Source organism: Parasteatoda tepidariorum, chromosome 4 (genome assembly GCF_043381705.1).
Source record: "Parasteatoda tepidariorum isolate YZ-2023 chromosome 4, CAS_Ptep_4.0, whole genome shotgun sequence".
NCBI classification, from domain to species: Eukaryota; Metazoa; Arthropoda; class Arachnida; order Araneae; family Theridiidae; genus Parasteatoda; species Parasteatoda tepidariorum.
In genome coordinates this window covers 54733308-54752903 of record NC_092207.1, presented here as the reverse complement: position 1 = coordinate 54752903, position 19596 = coordinate 54733308, and the positions used below count along the sequence as shown (strand labels likewise).

Genomic DNA, 19596 nt, shown 5'->3' with positions numbered 1-19596 from the left:
CACTGCTTAGCACTGTTAATAAAATTAAGTAAAAAAGAGGATTTTTTATGATAATTGATACTTTAACTGTTTATTGGTTAAATTATTATGAAAAATCACAGAATTTTCTATGAAGTGTGATGGCTAAAATCATCGTAAGAAATGACACGTTTAATGCATATACTCAAGGTAGACTGTAGACATGATCCACAAACTGATGTTTAGTTTTATTAAATCATTATAGAATAGCTTTATTATGGAAAACCTTAACTTTATTTAATTTTATAACAGCTGACATGCGTCCGCTCCACAAAATGGATGCATAGCTTCTAAACGTTTATATTCGTTGGTTTATAATTTTGAATCACAACGAAAAATACACGAATCTACTATGAGGATAAATTCAACTTCGCCGCGGAAACCGTTAGATGGAGAGCTTAACAAAAATCTTCCATGGTTATTCCAATGATAAGTGGACACTAATGTGACACCCGTCTACTTTTGAGTATCTATTATGTCAACACTATGATCACCTTACAGAAAAGCCAACCAGATGCGACCAATCCTATCATTCGAAAAGTTTATCTCCAAAAAATCGTGCTATGGTATCTGTCAATCATTGTTGTCAAGAAAGCAGCAATCAACGTAGGATTTTTTTTGCCTAGGCATTTTCAAATTTTGCTTAGAATCTTATTAACACTGTTTTCTTTTTCATATAAAGAGTTTTATAATTTTTTTTCTCACAAAATGGATAAACGAAGTCAATCTCCAATAACAATACGACAAAACTAAAATCTCAATGGAACGATATTTAACAGATTATTTCATTTTACAATGCATGCTACATTTTATGCTTAAAATTCAATTTAAATTATTTTACAAATTACAAATAAACAAATAAAATGATACGCCTGAAATTATCAGCTTGAGTGATACATCAGCTTACGGTGATACATTAAAATTACCATTGATACAAAACACAGAAGAATAATTGAGAAGGATAAAAAAACAAACTAATAATATCATTCGTCACTAAGAAAGAATATACCGACATAACATTTTGATAAATTTCAAGTTTTCTTTTACTATTAATGCCACCATTTATTAAAAATAAATCACATAAAACAATATTTACAAAGAAAATAAATCAGGAAGGAGCTTAAGTTCTAATGCAAAACGCAAACGTTTTTGAAAGAAAAAGTGAAAATCAAGAGGAAAAAAAAATCGTCTGCAATTTAAATACTATCCAACAATCTTAGCATTTCAATTAATATCTAGTTTTTTAGGCGAGAACAAATGGCAACTCGTTTTAAAAATGCATTCAGTTTCTTATGAATAAAGACTTCAGGTGAATGCTCGATTGGTAACAGTTCATGAAGCATTGCAAAATGGAGGGTGGGAAGAACGGCAGATTTATATTCTTTTGATACTCCCGTGTTGTTCCTTCTCATCTCGTTTCTAATGTAAATTAAAAATTCTCCCCTTATTGTATGTGTAATAGTTTCCTTCTTACTTGTATTCAATTTCTGGTCAGGTATGAAAACCAATTATTATACTGTGGGAGAATAATATGCTACTCGAAGAAAGTGAAAGTTTAAGTAGTTATTTTTTTAACATATACTTTTAGTTTTTCATTAATGAGTATAAATTGAGACATCACACTTTACAACAGAGCTTTATTATTTTACGTGTCAACGAACTCTATTATATTAAAAATTTTGATGTTTTACTTATTATTTGAGCAACTGTAAAACACTTTTAATCATTTGCAAGGCAGCTAAATTTGAACCTAAATTTTAAATAGGAAGTCTATTTTTTTATTGTTGCCAAGATATGCACATCCTTAGAGAAGCAATTTGTTTTATCTTTATATTTTTCAAAATTATAAATGGTTGATTAAAAACCGTGTTGCCTAAGAGATAAAACCTATTAAAATTTTATTGGGCAATATTACTGTTAAAAATCAATTGTTTTTGTTTACTAATTTTGAAAAAGAGGACACATTTTTATCGCCTTCTGTTGCTGTTTTTATTAAAATTAATTTTCGAAATTCTGAGAAACTTTTTGACATCCGATACACAAGACTTCAAAAAATGTTTCTTCAGCAAATTTTATTGAATACTTGAAATTAGAGGGGGGGAATGAAATTACTGTATTTTATAGATAAGCAAATCAATTTTTAACTGTTCAAATGACATTGTTTTAAAAATGGAACATGAAGTTTGAGTTTGATTTTAATGAGCCAGAACAATATCCAGTATTGTTTTTCATGCATTTAAAATTTACATCATGATATAATTTTTGCCTTTAGTTTGGTCCGTTTTCAGAACTGATTATTTTTTTTATGAATTTTAGAAATTTGATATAATTTGTAAATTTTTATTCTGTTTGTTAACATGATTTTTCGAGGTACGTGTGCAATATTTAAAAGCTCTTAAAGGAATAATTAAACTTTATGTTAGGCATTGAATTCAAAATTTTATTTTAAACTTAAGATGTCAAAATATTAGTTTAAAACCTAACTTTTCCTATTGAAAATAGTAATGTAACACAACTGAAACGATCTTAACCACAGTTAGTAAAAAATGTCTTGCCATGCCTCAAAAATGGACCATCGTTAAGAACGCACTTAATTTTTTTAACTTCATTTTTTAATTGTCTTTGGATGCTCTTTAGTAGTGAATTTATCAAATTTGAAGTTATTTAATTTACTTTTTCTTAATTCGGCACTTAAACGGTAATAATTATTTAAACATTTACAATAATGTTGGATCAATTTACTTAATTCTTCAAAATGGTATAATAGGCAATGCAACGACGCCTATTTTATTGCAAAAGTATCATATTTTGGGTGGCATCATTTTTCTTAGATGATTGATGTTATAATTATAAGAAACGTCAAATCGACTTGACTGATTTGATAGTGAGGGAAAATTAATCCAGTTCAATCACTAATAAACGACAATGATTTAAAAACAAAATTTTAATTTCAATAAAAAAAATATCATCAGGGCATAAAGAACGAAGGTAAGGCAGCAAGCTGATAATTTCAAAATATATCCTTGTTTATAACCTATTATCATCCAATGCAACTTCCTCAAATTCCGCTTCATTTTTTTAATTCGAGCAGCGACCATAATTGTATATCACGATTTTGGATTCCTCGCTAAGGTGGTTACAACAACTTTTTTTCAGTCTCCGGGGGGTGCCCTAAAACCGAAATTGATTGAAAAGGATTAAGAAGACGATGTTAAAAGATATAGAAGTCTCCTTGCAAAAGACGTCTATGTTTTGGGCAAGGTCATACTTCGCCCTTGGGTTAGGCAACGTTATATTTGAGTATTAAAATTGTCAAAAAAAAGTAAACCGAAGAGAAATTATTTAAAACTAGGGACTCCGCCCCTTCTCCATCCTCATGATTGCTCAGCAATCCCATTTATTTCTTAACAAAGAACAGGGTGTTAGAATAAAATTAAATATTCGATTAATTTCGATTTGATTTAACAAATTAATATTCTAATTCCATTGGTATAATAAGTAAACCTAATCATTGTGATCTGTTACTTTTGCAACCTAATCAACGGTTTACTTTTTGAAATTCCTATTAAAGTTATATTTATAGTATGATTAAATGATTAAATTATTAGTGATTAATGGCTCTTTAAATGATTTTCGCAAAAGAAATTATTTAATAATAATGCAAAAAGTTAATTCTCAAAAATATATTGCAATTTTGTTTCTATTATTTTAATTGCATAAGTTATCTAAACACATTTTTACATAAAGTTTATTATAGAAATAGATATAACTTAATAATTGTAGAACAACTAAAGAGTTATATTTTTTTTAAGCGTATACCATAAAATGTGACATAATCGAATAATATCATAGGATTACTTTAAAGGAACACTGCTTTTAGTTATAAGCCCTTTATTTTTAATAGCAATTAATTTAAAAAAACGTAAGCAGAAAATACTACTAAGAAAATAAGAAAAAAATATTACAGGGAAGTACTGTTTTAAAAAAACAGTGAAAAACGGTTTTTATACAACTATCATTTCATATTATATAGACATATTAAAAAGTTTTAAATTTGTAAGAACATAAATCAAATAAATCCAGTTACTCTAGCACTTAAGAGTTACATGGGATTTGAAGAGAGAGAGAGGGGGGGGGGCAATACTTTTATAAAATAATAACATAATAACATTACATAATAAAATAATAATTTATTCAAATTTAAAGCAGATAAATTAAACATTTGAAGAATATTTTACAAAATTTTCATACGAAAATTTTGAAAATTTTGCTGTTGCTAATTAGTTTTTGAGGATTCCTCAAAAAAAATCTCATGGTAGATAGAATGACTTAGGGAATTTTTAAAGGAAATAAGAAAAAAATCATTTGTCGGAAGAGAACCAAAGTTAGCGATAGAACTAAAGATTTAAAAAAAAAAATTGGTAGTATTATGGCTTATAAAATAAGCTGTTCTTAAAGAGAAATATAATTCCTTCATTGAATGACCAGTCAATTCTATCTAGAAGAAGTGAACAATATTAAGATAATATCAAAGCTTCAGTGTTTAGGAAAAAATGTCCACCGATTTCAAAAATAGATTATTGAGGAAACTCTGTTTCTCTATTTTATCCACTGGCCGATTCCTTAAGTCTATTTCTCTCCTAGTTTTAACTTGAAGCTTTTGAAAAATATTCCTGTTACGTTTTATACTACTCAATTAAAAATTAAAGAAAAAATGAATCTTATTCTATTACTACTTAAACAGGAGATATATTGAACATATTGAAGTAAAATGACATATTGAACATATTACGTATTGAAGTAAAATGTGATGAAAATTTTAAAAAAAGGAACCTTATATGGAAAATATGCGTTTTTTTCATACATATTTCATAAGTTTAAATAAAATATTAATAAAATAAATTAGGAAAATTAATAAATATGATTGTTTATCAAGGAATAAAGAACAAATACTTTTATAATAATAAAGATAATAGTCTATAACAATATGAACCTAAGTGCTAGTTTGTTGGAAAAATTAATTTTTAAATGCAAAACACTATAGAAATTAAGTCATAGAACAATATGGCTTTTTTTTATTGAGTTATTAAGTGTTTTTTCTTCTTCTTTTTAACGATTACTTAAGTTTTCTCCATCTTTAATTTCATGGAAATATATTTATCATCAAAAAATATTCACAGAAAACAGTCTAATAAAATTTTTATTTTAATAATAGATTGATTTTATTTTTATACAAATATTTAATTATGTTTTTATTTCAAATAAAATGTATAATTGAGTAATATTTTTATAATTTAAAGTAGTAACAAATAATGATTATCTTGCTTACACTTCAACAACAAAAATAAATACAAATTTTTTTTTCGGAATAATTTTTGTAATTGAAAAAAAAAGGAATTAATGCATCAATTAAAGAGACAAATCAAATTAATTTCTTTAACTGGCGAAAAGGTAAAAAAAAAAACTGTTGATGCCAAAAAAAAGAACCATTGGTCCTCTTAAAAAATTAATGTGTTTCCCCAGACACTCAATCAGCAGTAGCTTTAATCACGACTTTGGGTGAAAAAACCAATTAAACTCGATAAAAAGTCATTTTTCAGGGCAGAACCAGTTTAAAACAACCATATCTGGTTCTTCCTATAGCCTTACTCTAGATGCACATAAAAACCTATAAAATTGATTCTCATTGGCGGTTTGCACCATACAACCCTAGGGACATCCCAAAAATGAAAAGTCGTAAAACATTTTTCGACATAATAAGAAGAAAAAACTGAACATCCAATTTATGAACGCATTCTAATAAAAACTATATTTTTAGTTTGAGGTCAGGAGTAAAGGTGAGAATAATTATTTAACGAAAAAAAGTTTATTACATTTCTAATCACTTGTTTTATGAAGACATCTTTTTCTTGGAATGGAGGCGATATATATTTGTTGTCAATTCAAAGAGCTTTTGTTCAAAGAATTGTAATGGAGTCAATTACGTGATATGTCTTACGCAAATGTTTTACTTAGTTTTAATGCCTGAAAATATTAGCAGATAAATTTATCGAAATATAGATTAAAAAAACTCAACACAAATACGTTAAAATGATAAATTATTACTCAGTTTTTGATCCTTGTATTAAGTAATTATCCTTAGCAATGTTTATTTCTATTATAAACGATTTAAAAAGTGATTTTTAATACTTTAGCGTCAATTAGTATACGTGTTTCACCAAATCTAGGATTGTTCAGTTTTAAAAAAAATTATAAAATAAGCATTGCAGAATCTAGCATTGATTATAACAGTTATGATAAAACATTCGCTCTGACATCGTTTCATAAACATATTTTTTATGAATTTTTTTATTGATTATGAATTAACTAAATAGTTAATGAAAAATTTACTAAAATACTTTCTTGTTTCATTCAAAGAAAATATTTTTAGAATTTTATTTTCTCTTAAATTTATAATTCAAAGTACATTTAAAGGTACATTTAAAGGTATAAAATAGAAAAACAAAGCTATTTTATAAACTTAGTATAAAGCCAACTACTAATACTACACTATAAAAAATTTTGGATCGAATTGCATAAGGTATAAAGTAAATATTACGGTATAAAGTACCGGTACTTTCATCTGTACAATCTATCATCTGTACATCTTTTTAACGTAAACTCCATTTATACCGCAAATATTATACCGTAATTTTTACAGAAATATTTATTTAATCGGAAGGGTTCAGTGATTTTACTATAATTATTACTGTAAAAATTACGGTATGTCAAAATTTTATTTCCGTAATATGTTACGGTAAATGAATTTTACGGTAAAAAGAATCGGCACCCTGAGTGCCGTTTTTTCCCATAATTTGATCTAGAATTTTTCACTGCGTATAAGTGTGTAACGCGTCATATCTAAAAACAAATTAGAAAGAATATGACTCATAATTTTTAATACAATTAAAAGTTTACTAAATGCTCTTAGCACAATATAAAACCTCTAAAAATAGCTAATCAATTTTAATTAATAGAATTTTACTTCAAAAGTTATATAAAACCTATATTAGTTACATAAAAAAGTTATATAAAGTTATTTATAAAGTTATATAAAATAATTTTTCATTAATCAGCAAATGATGAGGAAACTGTTTGGAAATGTTCCAAGCAAAAGTTTATATACATGAAAGATATTATGTTATTAAATTACAAAGAAATATACACATTTTAAACTAAATAGCTTAAGTGAAACAACTGTAGAGTTATCTTCAGGTAGCAAAATGCTAAATATTGCATTATACGTCTTAAAAAGTATCACATAAAGCCTAATTAACGGGTAAATAAATATATTTGTAACCTCCTTAAACTTGCGAAGTTGAACCACGTCATCTTTCTTTTTCTAAATTTGATTACAATATATATTTTGGTTCAACCTTATTGTTAAATGATTTAAATTATCAGCTTTTAAAATTTGCAGCTAATCATCACGTAAATCATGATCGAAATTATTTTTTTTCGGAAGACAACCCTGTTTTTAATACTTTTTGAATCATCAATTAGCGGTTTCATGTTTAAGGAGCATTTCCAGTAAATATTATTGCTATTTTTATGTTAATATCGTTAAACATTATTAATAACACACTACATTTATATCAATAAGAATGTCTTAAATATTCACTTCTAAGAGAATACATTTATGAATGCCCCAATCTTTATAGGCAAGAGTTTAATCCCACAAACCCGGATATTTTTAGTTGTAACTGTAACTCATGCATAGCATCTTCTATGGCACTCATTCTACGTCGCCAAAGGTGTCATTAAAACGATATTTCCTTCCATTCATTGGCAGCAAATAATCGCATGGTATCTGAACAGAATGAAATTGTGTGATAGTTATTAATCCAGACAGCATCTTACGTTCCAATTACTGCGAAATTTTTTTTAAGTGATTCTACAACTATTTGTGGCGTGACGAGAGCTATTGGTATCAATTTTAATGGTATAAGGATATGATGGTTTGGGGACAATGATTTTACAGTTTTGTTGCTTTAGAATGATATTTGAATCAATTTGTATAGAGAATTGATGGTAATGAACATTAATTGATGTGCCGCAGTCGTTAATTATTTATATAATCAAAATATTGAAATAGTTCTTGCCATTTTTGAAATAGAAATTTTTAAATATCGTAAAGGATTTGTGAAAATTGCACATTGACATATTGATTATTAATTCTTTTTACAACCCAAATATTGAAATACTTGTCGTTGTTCGAAACAGAAATTTTTAAACTACGGAAAGGATTCGTTAAAATAAAACCTTGAATTATCAATAGTTAACTCCTTATGCAATCAAAACAAGGAAAAAATATGAAGAAATAATTCTTGTTATTTTTTTAAACAGAAATTTTAAAATATAGGGAAAGATTCGTTTATATGAAACATTGACGTATAACATTCTTTAAGCAACCAAAATATAGAAATTCTCGTCATTGTTTGAAACAGAAATTTTTAAGCAACGGAAAGGATTCGTTAAAATAAAACCTTAAATTATGAATAGTTAATTCTTAATGCAATCAAAATATGGAGGAGATGTGAGGAAACAGTTCTTGACATGAAATAATTTTTGCCATTATTTGAAACAGAAATTTTAAAATATCGGGAAAGATTCGTGGAAAAGAAACAGTGACGTATAACTTATTCTTTATACAACCAAAATATTGAAATTCTCGTCATTGTTTGAAACAGAAATTTTTAAGCACCGAAAAGAATTCCTTTGAATAAAACCTTCAATTACCAATAGTTAATTCTTTATATAATCAAAAAATAGTATTGCCACTTTGTGAAACAGAAGTTATTTTAAACACCAGAAAGAATTCATGGATATAATACATAGTTTTATAATAAATTCTTTACACAATCAATTTACATCTTTATTATAGAATTATTTCCATCTTTTTATTGTGATGCCTTAGAGCATGCCTTAAAAATTATTTATTTGGTTACATTTATTTTTTAGATTTGTATTTCTTACTATATGTGGGGTAATGAGAACTCAAATTCTAAAACCTAAATTTCTGGTAAACCGTTATTACAGGCCCGGAAAAATTATTAAATGGATGGTTTAAGGTTTAAATACCGTATCTTTTAGTTTTTATTACCAAAATTATAGTTTTTTTTCTTTTTTTACCAAAAATGTCATTACCATACAGTGAGGTAATTTTTCCAAAACTTATTTTCTCCGTGCACAATATGTTTCATTAGTAAATATTAAAAATTTGATATTTTTTTTAAATATTTATATCATTATTAGCAGTTTCTGAAGCAATTGAATCTACTTCAAACAGTTAAACCTTTTTAAAGTAAATTAAGCAATTCTCTGCCATCGAAAGATTCCTCGATATGAGAAAGATGATATGAACTTATACCATCCATGCAAAGTTTCAATCTTTTTATTTAAATGTGACTCAAATCACAATTAAAATCAGTTTTCTGTCGCTATATTTAGCATGACTCAAGCCGAGAGACCTGAACAATTACCCACCCTGCCCCTTTAATGAAAGCTCATTCATTCAAATGAGATGATCGAGGCTAATGAATGATTGTAAGAGATAGAGATTGTTAGAGATAGAGATCGCATATCGCACTTATTCTTAAGAACTACAATAAGACATCTGGCTGTGATTAAAAAAAAAAAGTTTTGTCTCTTGATAAGTAAATGTCAAAAAAGGGTCAGGGCCATTAAGCGCTCGAGCTTCATTAGGCTATCTTCTATAATGACAACAATGCGATTCCCTTTAAAAGGGTTGGTCTTGCACTTTGCTAATAGCCTAACAGAAAAAGAAGAAACAAATTTATCCTCATTTCCTCAATGAAGATGGAATTGGTATTGTTTTGGAATGGAACGTGATCGATTGTGAGGTGTGTATTGTGAAAGGTGAAAAATCAGTCAAAGCTTTCCCTTGAAGTGAATTTCATTGTTATGTATTCTTGTCGGGTTTATTTTTAAATTTCCCCACACATGAATTTTTGTTTGGGATATGGTGCTTCGTAACAACCTGGAATAATTGTCGATGGTTTTGAAGCAATTCAGAGTAGACATTTTAGGAATGCCAAGGACTGATATTTTAAAGTTTTAAAGAAAGGTTTCCCCATGATATTTGTATTTAAGTCTTGACTTACGCTTCTGAAGCTTGGACAATGACAAAACTTGAGGAAAATTGTATCACAATATGTGAGAGAAAGATTTTGCGGCGTATACTTGGTGGTGTAAATGAAAACAGTAACTGGAAAAGGAGATCTAACTTTGAACTGTACAAGATTCATAAACGACCCGATGTTATTAAATACATAAAAATAGATCGAATGAATTGGATGGCCTACGTGATTCGAAAAAGTGACGACAATAGAATAAAAAAGATACTGCTTTTTAGACCCACTGGAACAAGAAAGCGGGACAGAGGGATTCGGTGGTGTCTGATTTTCTTGCAATTAATGAAAAGAATTGGAAATCAAAGATAAATCGGAAGTCGCTACATGGGGAAATCTTCAGAGGAAGGCATTGGCCCACCTTGGGCAAGTCTGACCAACTATGAGGATGATGATGATTTGTATTTAAGAGCTTATTTTAGAATTCTGATCCAACAAGAACCACCTTGTTTCTTTTTTTCCAAAGTGAATTAGAAGTTGGAATTTATATTTTTCCATAGTATTGTTTTTTTCTTCTTTTTTTTCCCCTTTTGAAATCTGACATTTTTTTCTTATCGTGGTTGCATTGTGTCAGTGTGTGCCATTATGCCCATAGGGATAGTTTTGAAGATTCCTATTTTAGATGGCTTGTAGTCATATTTGTCATGCATGTTTGTGCATGTAAAATTTTTATTCAACGTTAATTTAAAAAAAATGCGCTTAAATCATTGTATATGTGAAGTTAAATTTTAAAACTTCAGTGTTTTTTAATTTTCAAAAAATGAGGATGATGCAATTTTAGTTTGAGAACTTATAAAGGAGTTTTTTTAGAGAAAATTCTTCCCACAAACTCTGCCACTGCTTAGTAAACATCGAAATTTTAAATGTTTACATTTTTGAAAATAGCATATTTTATGATTTTACTCAGTGTTCCGTAAGCTGATATTCTAATAACGTTTTATTGTTACTTGATTAAAAATTCCATTCGCTTCAAAAATATACAAGTTGAAAATAACAGTTGACATGCTGTAAGCGTTCAAAATTAATAAATTTTCAAGACTTTCCAGAGCGACGAGTCTCGAAAACGGTTGCCATTTTTTGAGTGCTTGAAGCATGTCGACTGTTATTTTCAATTTATATATTTTTGAAGTGAATGCAGTTTTTTATCAAGTAATATCTTACCACTTTACTTTCGTAAGAATATTTATTTAAAACTTGTTAACATGCTAATTTTTTGTAATATTTATTTATAAAGGACTGCATAAGGAATTATTTTTGCTACTACAAATTACGCTTGCATATTTTGATTTTAGAACACGCAGTGTGTATTATATAAACACGAACAAAATATTTAGCATAAAATGTAATGATTTCAAAGCGCTTATGAAATGAAAACGCCATTTAAGAAATAGATTTTGATAAATACCTGAGTTCTGGACATGATTCGACAAGAAGTTTTACACAGTCGAGGCACCCTTTGGCCGCCGCATAGTGGAGGGCCAAAGCGCCTGTGGCCGTTGTCTCCAACGCAGGCATTTTCGCCTCTCGAAGAAGCCACTTTAGAACGCTGCGTCTGCCGTATCTGCAAAAGAATAAAAAAAAATTAACGTTTTTAGTTATAAAATTTACAAAAAAAAATTATAAAATTAGATTTGTATAAACGTAGGATGAAGATACTCAAATTGCGAATTTCCAACTTATAATTTAAAAAAAAAATTGTAACAAGTAGCTACTATATTGTTTCTCAAAGTCTTTATTTACCGTGGCAATAAACTTTCCATAAATATTTTATTTGCGAAATATTTATCAAGTACTTTTTTTCAAAATATTTATCAAGTACTTATAAAATACAATAATTAAAATCAACTATATTTTCGAATATTACACGAAGTAGTTACATACTTAGATGTCATTTGACGGCTTGATTTTAAAGTATGAGAGAATATCAACATCCACCTGATAAGCGGGTTTGTATTTAATTCGAAAAGAATCTTCACATATTTTAAAATTGCTAATATTAAACAAATAACAATTCACAGAAAATGTACACAAATAAATGAAATTGTGCTTCGTTTTTTCACATTTTTACGCACAGATTAATATTTAATTTTAATTGAAAAAATCTCATCCTTAATAAACATTTAAGGAAAAAAAAATTTGAAAGACCAGAAATTTTACGCATTGCCTGTAATTTAAGAACCAATTCGAAAAGGTCGTGATTATACACCTTTACCTATTATGAGTAATTTTGTTTCACCCATTTATGTCTAACATTCTTTTTAAGAAAGGTGTTAAATATGGTCTTGGCCTTCCATGGGCTACACTGTATTTAGTTTTAGTTTTTTTGTTAAATATAAATCATAAGCTCAACGAAACTATTTTCCTAGTAAAATTGACGAACATTATATTTACGCCTTTATTTCTACAAGATTTTATCGATTGCAGCCTGTATGAAGTGTTCGGTTGTGAATATAACTAACAAGAAAATAGATTTTGCAAGCTCCAAGAAAAAGCAAAATTTATAATCTTGGTTACACATTTTTTTTCTTTTCTATTGAAAAATGGACATAAAGATACCTTAAAGAATGCAAGCACCTTTTAGAGGTGCTCTTACAAGGGAAGGGCACATAAAATCTTGTCAGAAAACGCTAAATTGAAATATGTTATATATTTGAGACCATCAAAATGGGTCCTAAATAATTTGCCTCAAAACACATTTTATGCTGCTTGCAAAGTATAGAAAAAGACGGTAAGAATCGTGACGCCTGGTGACGTAACGGTGACGCACAAAGAACTAAACTTCCATTTTTGCTGTTTTTTTTTTTTTTTTCCTGTTAAAGTTTTTTCTTTCTTAAATGTTTTAATTTATATATTATTACTATAATTTTTGAACTTTTATTTTTGAAAACAGCTTAATTTTTTATAATGGTACTAAAAATATTTATCACATGATACATAAAGTATAATTCGTCGCAATAAGCACACGTTTATGAATAGTTGATTAGATCAGTTGAATTAAACATCTGTATGAAAGTGAAATTTTGAACAGCTTTTTCATAATAATCTGGATAATATCCATCATATTCATATTAAAAGAATGTCTGATCTTTACGTCTTTAAATATTTCTAATAAAAACTGGCTAAACGAAAGCAAAATAAATTAAACCACAAATTTCTGTGTTGAGTTTGACAAAGTTCTGTGTCCACAAATTTATTGAAAAAGATAAACTTTTAAACTTAAAAAAAAAAGACTATTTTAGTAAATAATAATTAAAAAAATAATATAGTGTTCTTGTGAACTGAATAAAATTTTCTAAAATAATATAAATAATTGAACTTGATTAAAAAATGAAAAACTCTAATTAATTATATACAGTTAAAATATAAGTATGTGAGCAACCTATGGTAATGTGCATACTTTAAACTTCAATTGCGCACTTAACTTATAAACAAATTTTTTTTTACGAGACAAGAAATATTGAAATTTATAGTGTGCACATTATGTAAAAAAGAGAAAAAAACACTTAATAACTCAATAAAAAATATATTGTACTATGACTGAATTTCTAAATTGTTTTGCATTTTAAAATTAATTTTTTCAACAAACTAGCACTTAGGTTCATAATGGACTATTATCATTATTATTATAAAAGTATCCGTTCTTTATTCTTTGATAAACAATCATATTTATCAATTTTCATAATTTATTTTATTAATATTTTATTTGAACTTATGAAATATGTATGTAAATAATTGTTAAATTAAAAATAGTGGGAGCATTTATAAATAATAACTTTCTCCGTGCAATTTCATGTATTATTAAAAAAGAAAACGCAAGTTTCAACAAAAATTAAATTTGAATAAATAGTTATCTTAAAAAACTTATATAATGCAGGAAATAAAAAAGTATATTCAAACATAGCGTATTTTCAAACCAAGAAAAAAAATTAAAACTACTCAAAAAAAATTTGGTATCTCATCTCAGTAAAGTTACACTCAGAAAAAAGTATGGCCAAAACTACCAGAATACGGTTTTGATTCCGGTTCTATGAGAACACCAAAAATTCGGTAATTTTTACGAAAGCGCTTTGGTAATTTAGTGATTTGGGTAAAATAAACAATAAATTGTGGTTTTATAAAATGTGATAAAATTAGATAAGCATAAACAACATAGCATAAAAACCATTTACTCGGTTTCTTTTCAATTTGGTATTTTTTACTAAATATGTGGTAATAAGAACTATAATTTTTAAAACCAGAATTTCTAGTAAACCGTTACTATATGAATGGAAAAATTACGAAATTAATTATATATTTTGGTTTATAATATTATGTTTTTTTATCAATTGCTTTATTTTAAAAGTAAATTTATTTTAAAAGTAAATTTATTAATTTTATTTTAAAATATGTTTTATTTTAAAAGTAAAAATCGGAGAAAGGAATTAGTCCAGAAAGAAAGATGAGGAAGGAAGATTTTATCATTTATTGAATCCACTTTCACTTTGATAACTCTACTAAAGATCGGGTCAGAAGATTTTAGCTCAATATACCAGAAGGAAGTATTTCTGGAAATTCAATTATTTTTAAATTAAACGATTGTATGATGTTAGGAGTAGTTTCTTTTCTGCATTGAAGCTCTCTCACGATTTTAATAATAAATTTAGAACAATGAAAGTTTCCAGTCTTTGTTATAGATTCAATCATTGTTATAAAATAAAATAACAAAAATAATGTTTACGTACTAATGTCTTTCAAAGGTAATTGAAATAATAATGTACATAACAACGGATTGAAGGATCTTAATCAGATCTTAAGCAGAGGGATCTTAATCTAAAAATGCTTAGAAGTTTAATTTTGAATTTTTTTTAACAATCGTAACAAATTTGTATCATTTTACGTTATAGTAGTTCCTTATTTATTAAGAGTAGACTTTTTTTTAATAAATTAATGTATTCATAAAGTTGAAATATTGTCAATATGGTTTTGCATATCAAAAAGATTACTTAATTGATGAGAAATAAAATGAAAACGTTTCCATTTTTAACTATGAGCAATGTTACGAAAAACCTTCTTTTAATTTCCAGCTTTCTTTTAATGACAATATAAATTTCTGATTTTTTTTTACTTTTAATTTCTGTTAAAAATAAATTAAATTAATATAAACAGTTGTTTCTGAAGCTTTAGAAAAAATTTTTTTAATTATTTCTGATTTAAGCTTTCCTTGTTAAAAAATTTTACCGACTTTATTTTTTTATTGTTATAATTATTATTATTTTGCAAGAAAAACTTCAACTTCCTAGCATTGCATGCGAAAAAAAATTTGGTAAAAATACTCCACTGCATGGTTAGGGCATTTTTGATGAAAAAAAAACATAATTTTAGTTAAAGAAACCAAAACATAAGGTAAAGCCATTCATTCCATAACTCATTGGGAAACGGTTTATCGAAAACTCTGCTTTTACAAACTAGGATTCCTACTTCCACATATTTAGTAAAAAATACAAAATTGAAAAGTATATTTAACCAAATAAATAGTATATTTAATGGTATATCGTATAAATGGATAAAATTCGCAATTTTTACCACATTTACCAAATTTTTATTACCGATTATCAAACGTTATTTTATTGTTAATTTTACCAAAATCATTACCGCAGTGCTTCTGTTAAAATTACCGAGATTCTTGTGTGTTCCTATAGAGACAGAAAAGCATTGTAAATTTCATCATATTCTGGTTGTGTCGACCATATATTTTTTTCTGATTGATTTGGTGTAATTTTGAAAGCCTCAAATTAAAAATAATAATTTTCTAGCTTAATAAACTATTTTAAATAATTAAGAAAATTGCTTGGTTTTAAGAATTATTTAGAAAATGACAAACATATAGTGTTTATTTTAGTAAATAATTTTGAATGATTTTATCAATTATTTATTAAAAAGATCATGAATCAATTTTCAGAAAAAGCATCGTTGCATCCGATATCGAAAAAATCAGTGATATTTTCCCTTTCAAGATTTAAAATGTTGTTTTAAAACTCCCTGCACTAATTTTATTTACAAATTTGTTGATTTGATTGATTATTTTAAGCAGATATTATTCTCGTGAAAGAAATATCATTATAGATAATTTAATGAAACACAAAACATTTTAGCCATATGGAATATTATGATTTTATTAAAATTGTTTTAATTATCTATCTGACGATATTTATTTACAAAAATTTTTTAGTGCATTGATTAGACTTTAATCTTTGTAAAAAGTTTGTTTATAAGAAACTGACTATAATTTTTTCTAAAATTCACCTTCCATCAAACAGAACAAAGAAAAGCAAGTCGTGAGAAGTGATTAGGGAAAGTGGTTTCATGAATTTAAAATTTAAAAGAACTAATTTTAAATTTATAAAAATATTTCATTATAATGACTTAAAGAGATAATAAAAATTTCCCTGCCTTATCCGGGTTTCTTTTGTACTACAGGGGGGGAGGGGTATCATGAAAAAATTCGAAATTTCATGCCGATTAAAAGTTGTAACTGTGTCAGAATATTTAATCAAAAGATTTTAAAAATAAAAAGGTTTTCCGGAATGGATCTTAAGAATTGTTCTTATTCGTAAATATAAATTTTTTTAACGAATAAATATGAAACAATATTTTTTTTTAAATTCATAAATGTAACTTTTCAAATGTAAAGTAACAGTAAAAAACTATATAAATGTAANACACATTTTGTAAAAAATACAAAATTGAAACGTAAATTTAACCGAAAAAATGGTATACATAATGGTATATCGTATAAATGGATAAAATTACCAATTTTTACCACATTTACCAAATTTTTATCCCCGATTATCAAACGTTATTTAATTGTTAATTTCACCAAAATCTTTACCGCAGTGCTTCTGTTAAAATTACCGAGATTCTTGTGTGTTCCTATAGAGACAGAAACCCATCATAAATTTCATCATATTCTGGTTGTGTCGACCATATATTTTTTTCTGAATGAATTGGTGCAATTTTAAAAGCTTCAGAAAAAAATTAATAATTTTCTAGTTTAAAAAACTATTTTAAATGATTATGTAAATTGCTAGGTTTTAAGAATTATTCAGAAAATGACAAACATATAGTGTTTATTTCATTAAATAATTTTGAATGATTTTATCAACTATTTGTTAAAAAGATCATGAATCAATTTTCAGGAAAAGCATTGTTGTATCCGATATCGAAAATATCTATGATTTTTTTCCTTTCAAGATTTAAAATGTTGTTTTAAAACTACGGACACTAATTTTATTTACAAATTTGTTGATTTGATTGATTATTTTGAGCAGATATTATTTTCGTGAAAGAAATATCAATTTAAATAATTTAATGAAACACAAACAATTTTAGCCATATGGAATATAATGATTTTATTAGAATTGCCTTTGTAATTACCCAATCAATTTTATTATCTATCTGACGATATTTATTTACAAAAATGTTTTAGTGCATTGATTAGACTTCATTCTTTGTAATGTTTAAAAAAACTGACTTTAATTTTTTCTAAAATTCACCTTCCATCAAACAGAACAAAAGAAAAGCAAGCCGTGAAAAGTGATCAGGGAAAGTGGTTTCCCGAATTCAAAATTTAAAAGAACTAATCTTAAATTCATAAAATAGTTCAGTGTAATTACTTATAGAGGTGATTAGAAAAATCTCCCTGCCGTATTCGGGTTTCTTCTGTACTACAGGGTGCATCAAGAAGAAATTCGAAATTTCATGCCGATAAAAAGTTATAACTGTGTCCCCATATTTAATCAAAAGATTTTTAAAATATAAAGGTCTTCCGAAATAGATCTTAAGAATCGTTCTCATTCGTAATTTTAATTTCTTTAACGAATAAATATGAAGCAATATGGTTATGGTATGGATTACATTAAAATGTAAACACTATATTTGAACTTAAAAAATAAAAATAATTTACCTTTTCTTTAAAAAATTAAAATGCATGCCTTTGACTCTTCCAAGAAAATTAAACTTAGTCTTTTTTTTTTTTGAGCAACTTTTAAAAAATTTAAATTCTAAACATCGGGAAAAATTTCTTTGAGAAACATACTATTTTACAATCGTACATAAAAAAATCGTATGCTTCGATAATATCAAAAAATTATTGTTTTGCTACCGAGGTTACTGCCAACCTCTAACATAAAACAATATTCATTGAAATGTAAAAGTATTAATGAGTAATAACCACTTGAAAATTCTTAAAATTATTTATCCTTTCTATCAATTACTTTTAAATTGCTCGTTGAACAAAATGAAGGTCAAATGCAGAGACTGACAAATTCTGTGACACTTGTAAATGACACTTGACTTAAACCATTATGCGACAAATAATAAACACATCATGCGTATAGTAATCCATTTGTGGAGTCATATGAAGATGGAAAAATAGGGCGATTCTTGTGTATATATTTCAACAGAAATCGTACGGCAACTCATCTCTTCCCATGAATACAGAGGAAACAAAAAGTTTCCGTGCAATTTTTTTTCAAAAGAATTTCCGTTGTTGCGTCACGAGGGCTATCGAGTGCCCCGGATGGAGAGGGTCAGTAAAATAAATGGGAAAGGGAAAAATTTAGAATGAAATTCCGGAATTGGCATCACTCGTAAAGAATTGAATAATGTCACAATAGAAGAGGCAATTAAGGGTAACGCTGTTAACGACATTTGAAAGTCAAGTCACAAAAGCGTTGAAAAAAAATATTTTTACCATCACTCAGTAGAAGAAAAAAATGCAAAAAAAACTTATTTTTGTTAAATGTTAAACCTTCTTTTATGTGTCTTTCTTTCATTTGATTTCGTTGAATTTTTTCAAGGTTTAGCGCCAAACAATATACTTTCGCCAACCGATTTGGAATCGGGATTTTTTTCGCATTCTCACTTTCTCTTCAGAATTTAAAGTGGTCAAATAAAACACGTTAGAAATTGAAAAGTTCTTATTTTAAAATATTCATTCATAAGCAAATTGTTTACCAGGCAAAAACCCTTATTCAATTATAAATCGTTTTCAACTTTATTAGTGTAGTATTAAATATAAACTAATATTCATATCATGAAGTCTTAAAATTCACGAGACAGTATATTATTCCAGATAATTGAAGGATTTTATCATTCCGATCTATAATAAGAATGAATAGCATTTTTTCCATTTTTAGCAAAAAAGGTGTAATGATAAAGATATTATTATTTAAAATCAAAGCGAATTACATTATTTTTATTTTTAAAAAGCAAATTACATTATTTATATGTCTAGAAAAAATCAAATTACATCATACCTGTTCAAACTAAAACGAATTAAATTTTTCATATTTCAACTAAAAACTTGTAATTTTTTTACTTTTAAAGGAAATTAGAGGAATTTGAGGCT

General features: G+C 26.8%; 1 protein-coding gene across 7 annotated transcripts in view; it reads right to left on the bottom strand.

Annotated features, from left to right (window-relative positions):
- Positions 1 to 19596, bottom strand: part of LOC107444740 (espin protein forked) — a 267337-nt gene that overhangs the window by 82291 nt on the left and 165450 nt on the right. For all 7 annotated transcript variants that reach the window (XM_043049623.2, XM_043049573.1, XM_043049683.1 and 4 more), the window contains one exon: positions 11614 to 11769. In XM_043049623.2, the coding sequence (XP_042905557.1) occupies positions 11614 to 11769 (156 nt within the window). The remainder of the gene's footprint in view (positions 1 to 11613; positions 11770 to 19596) is intronic.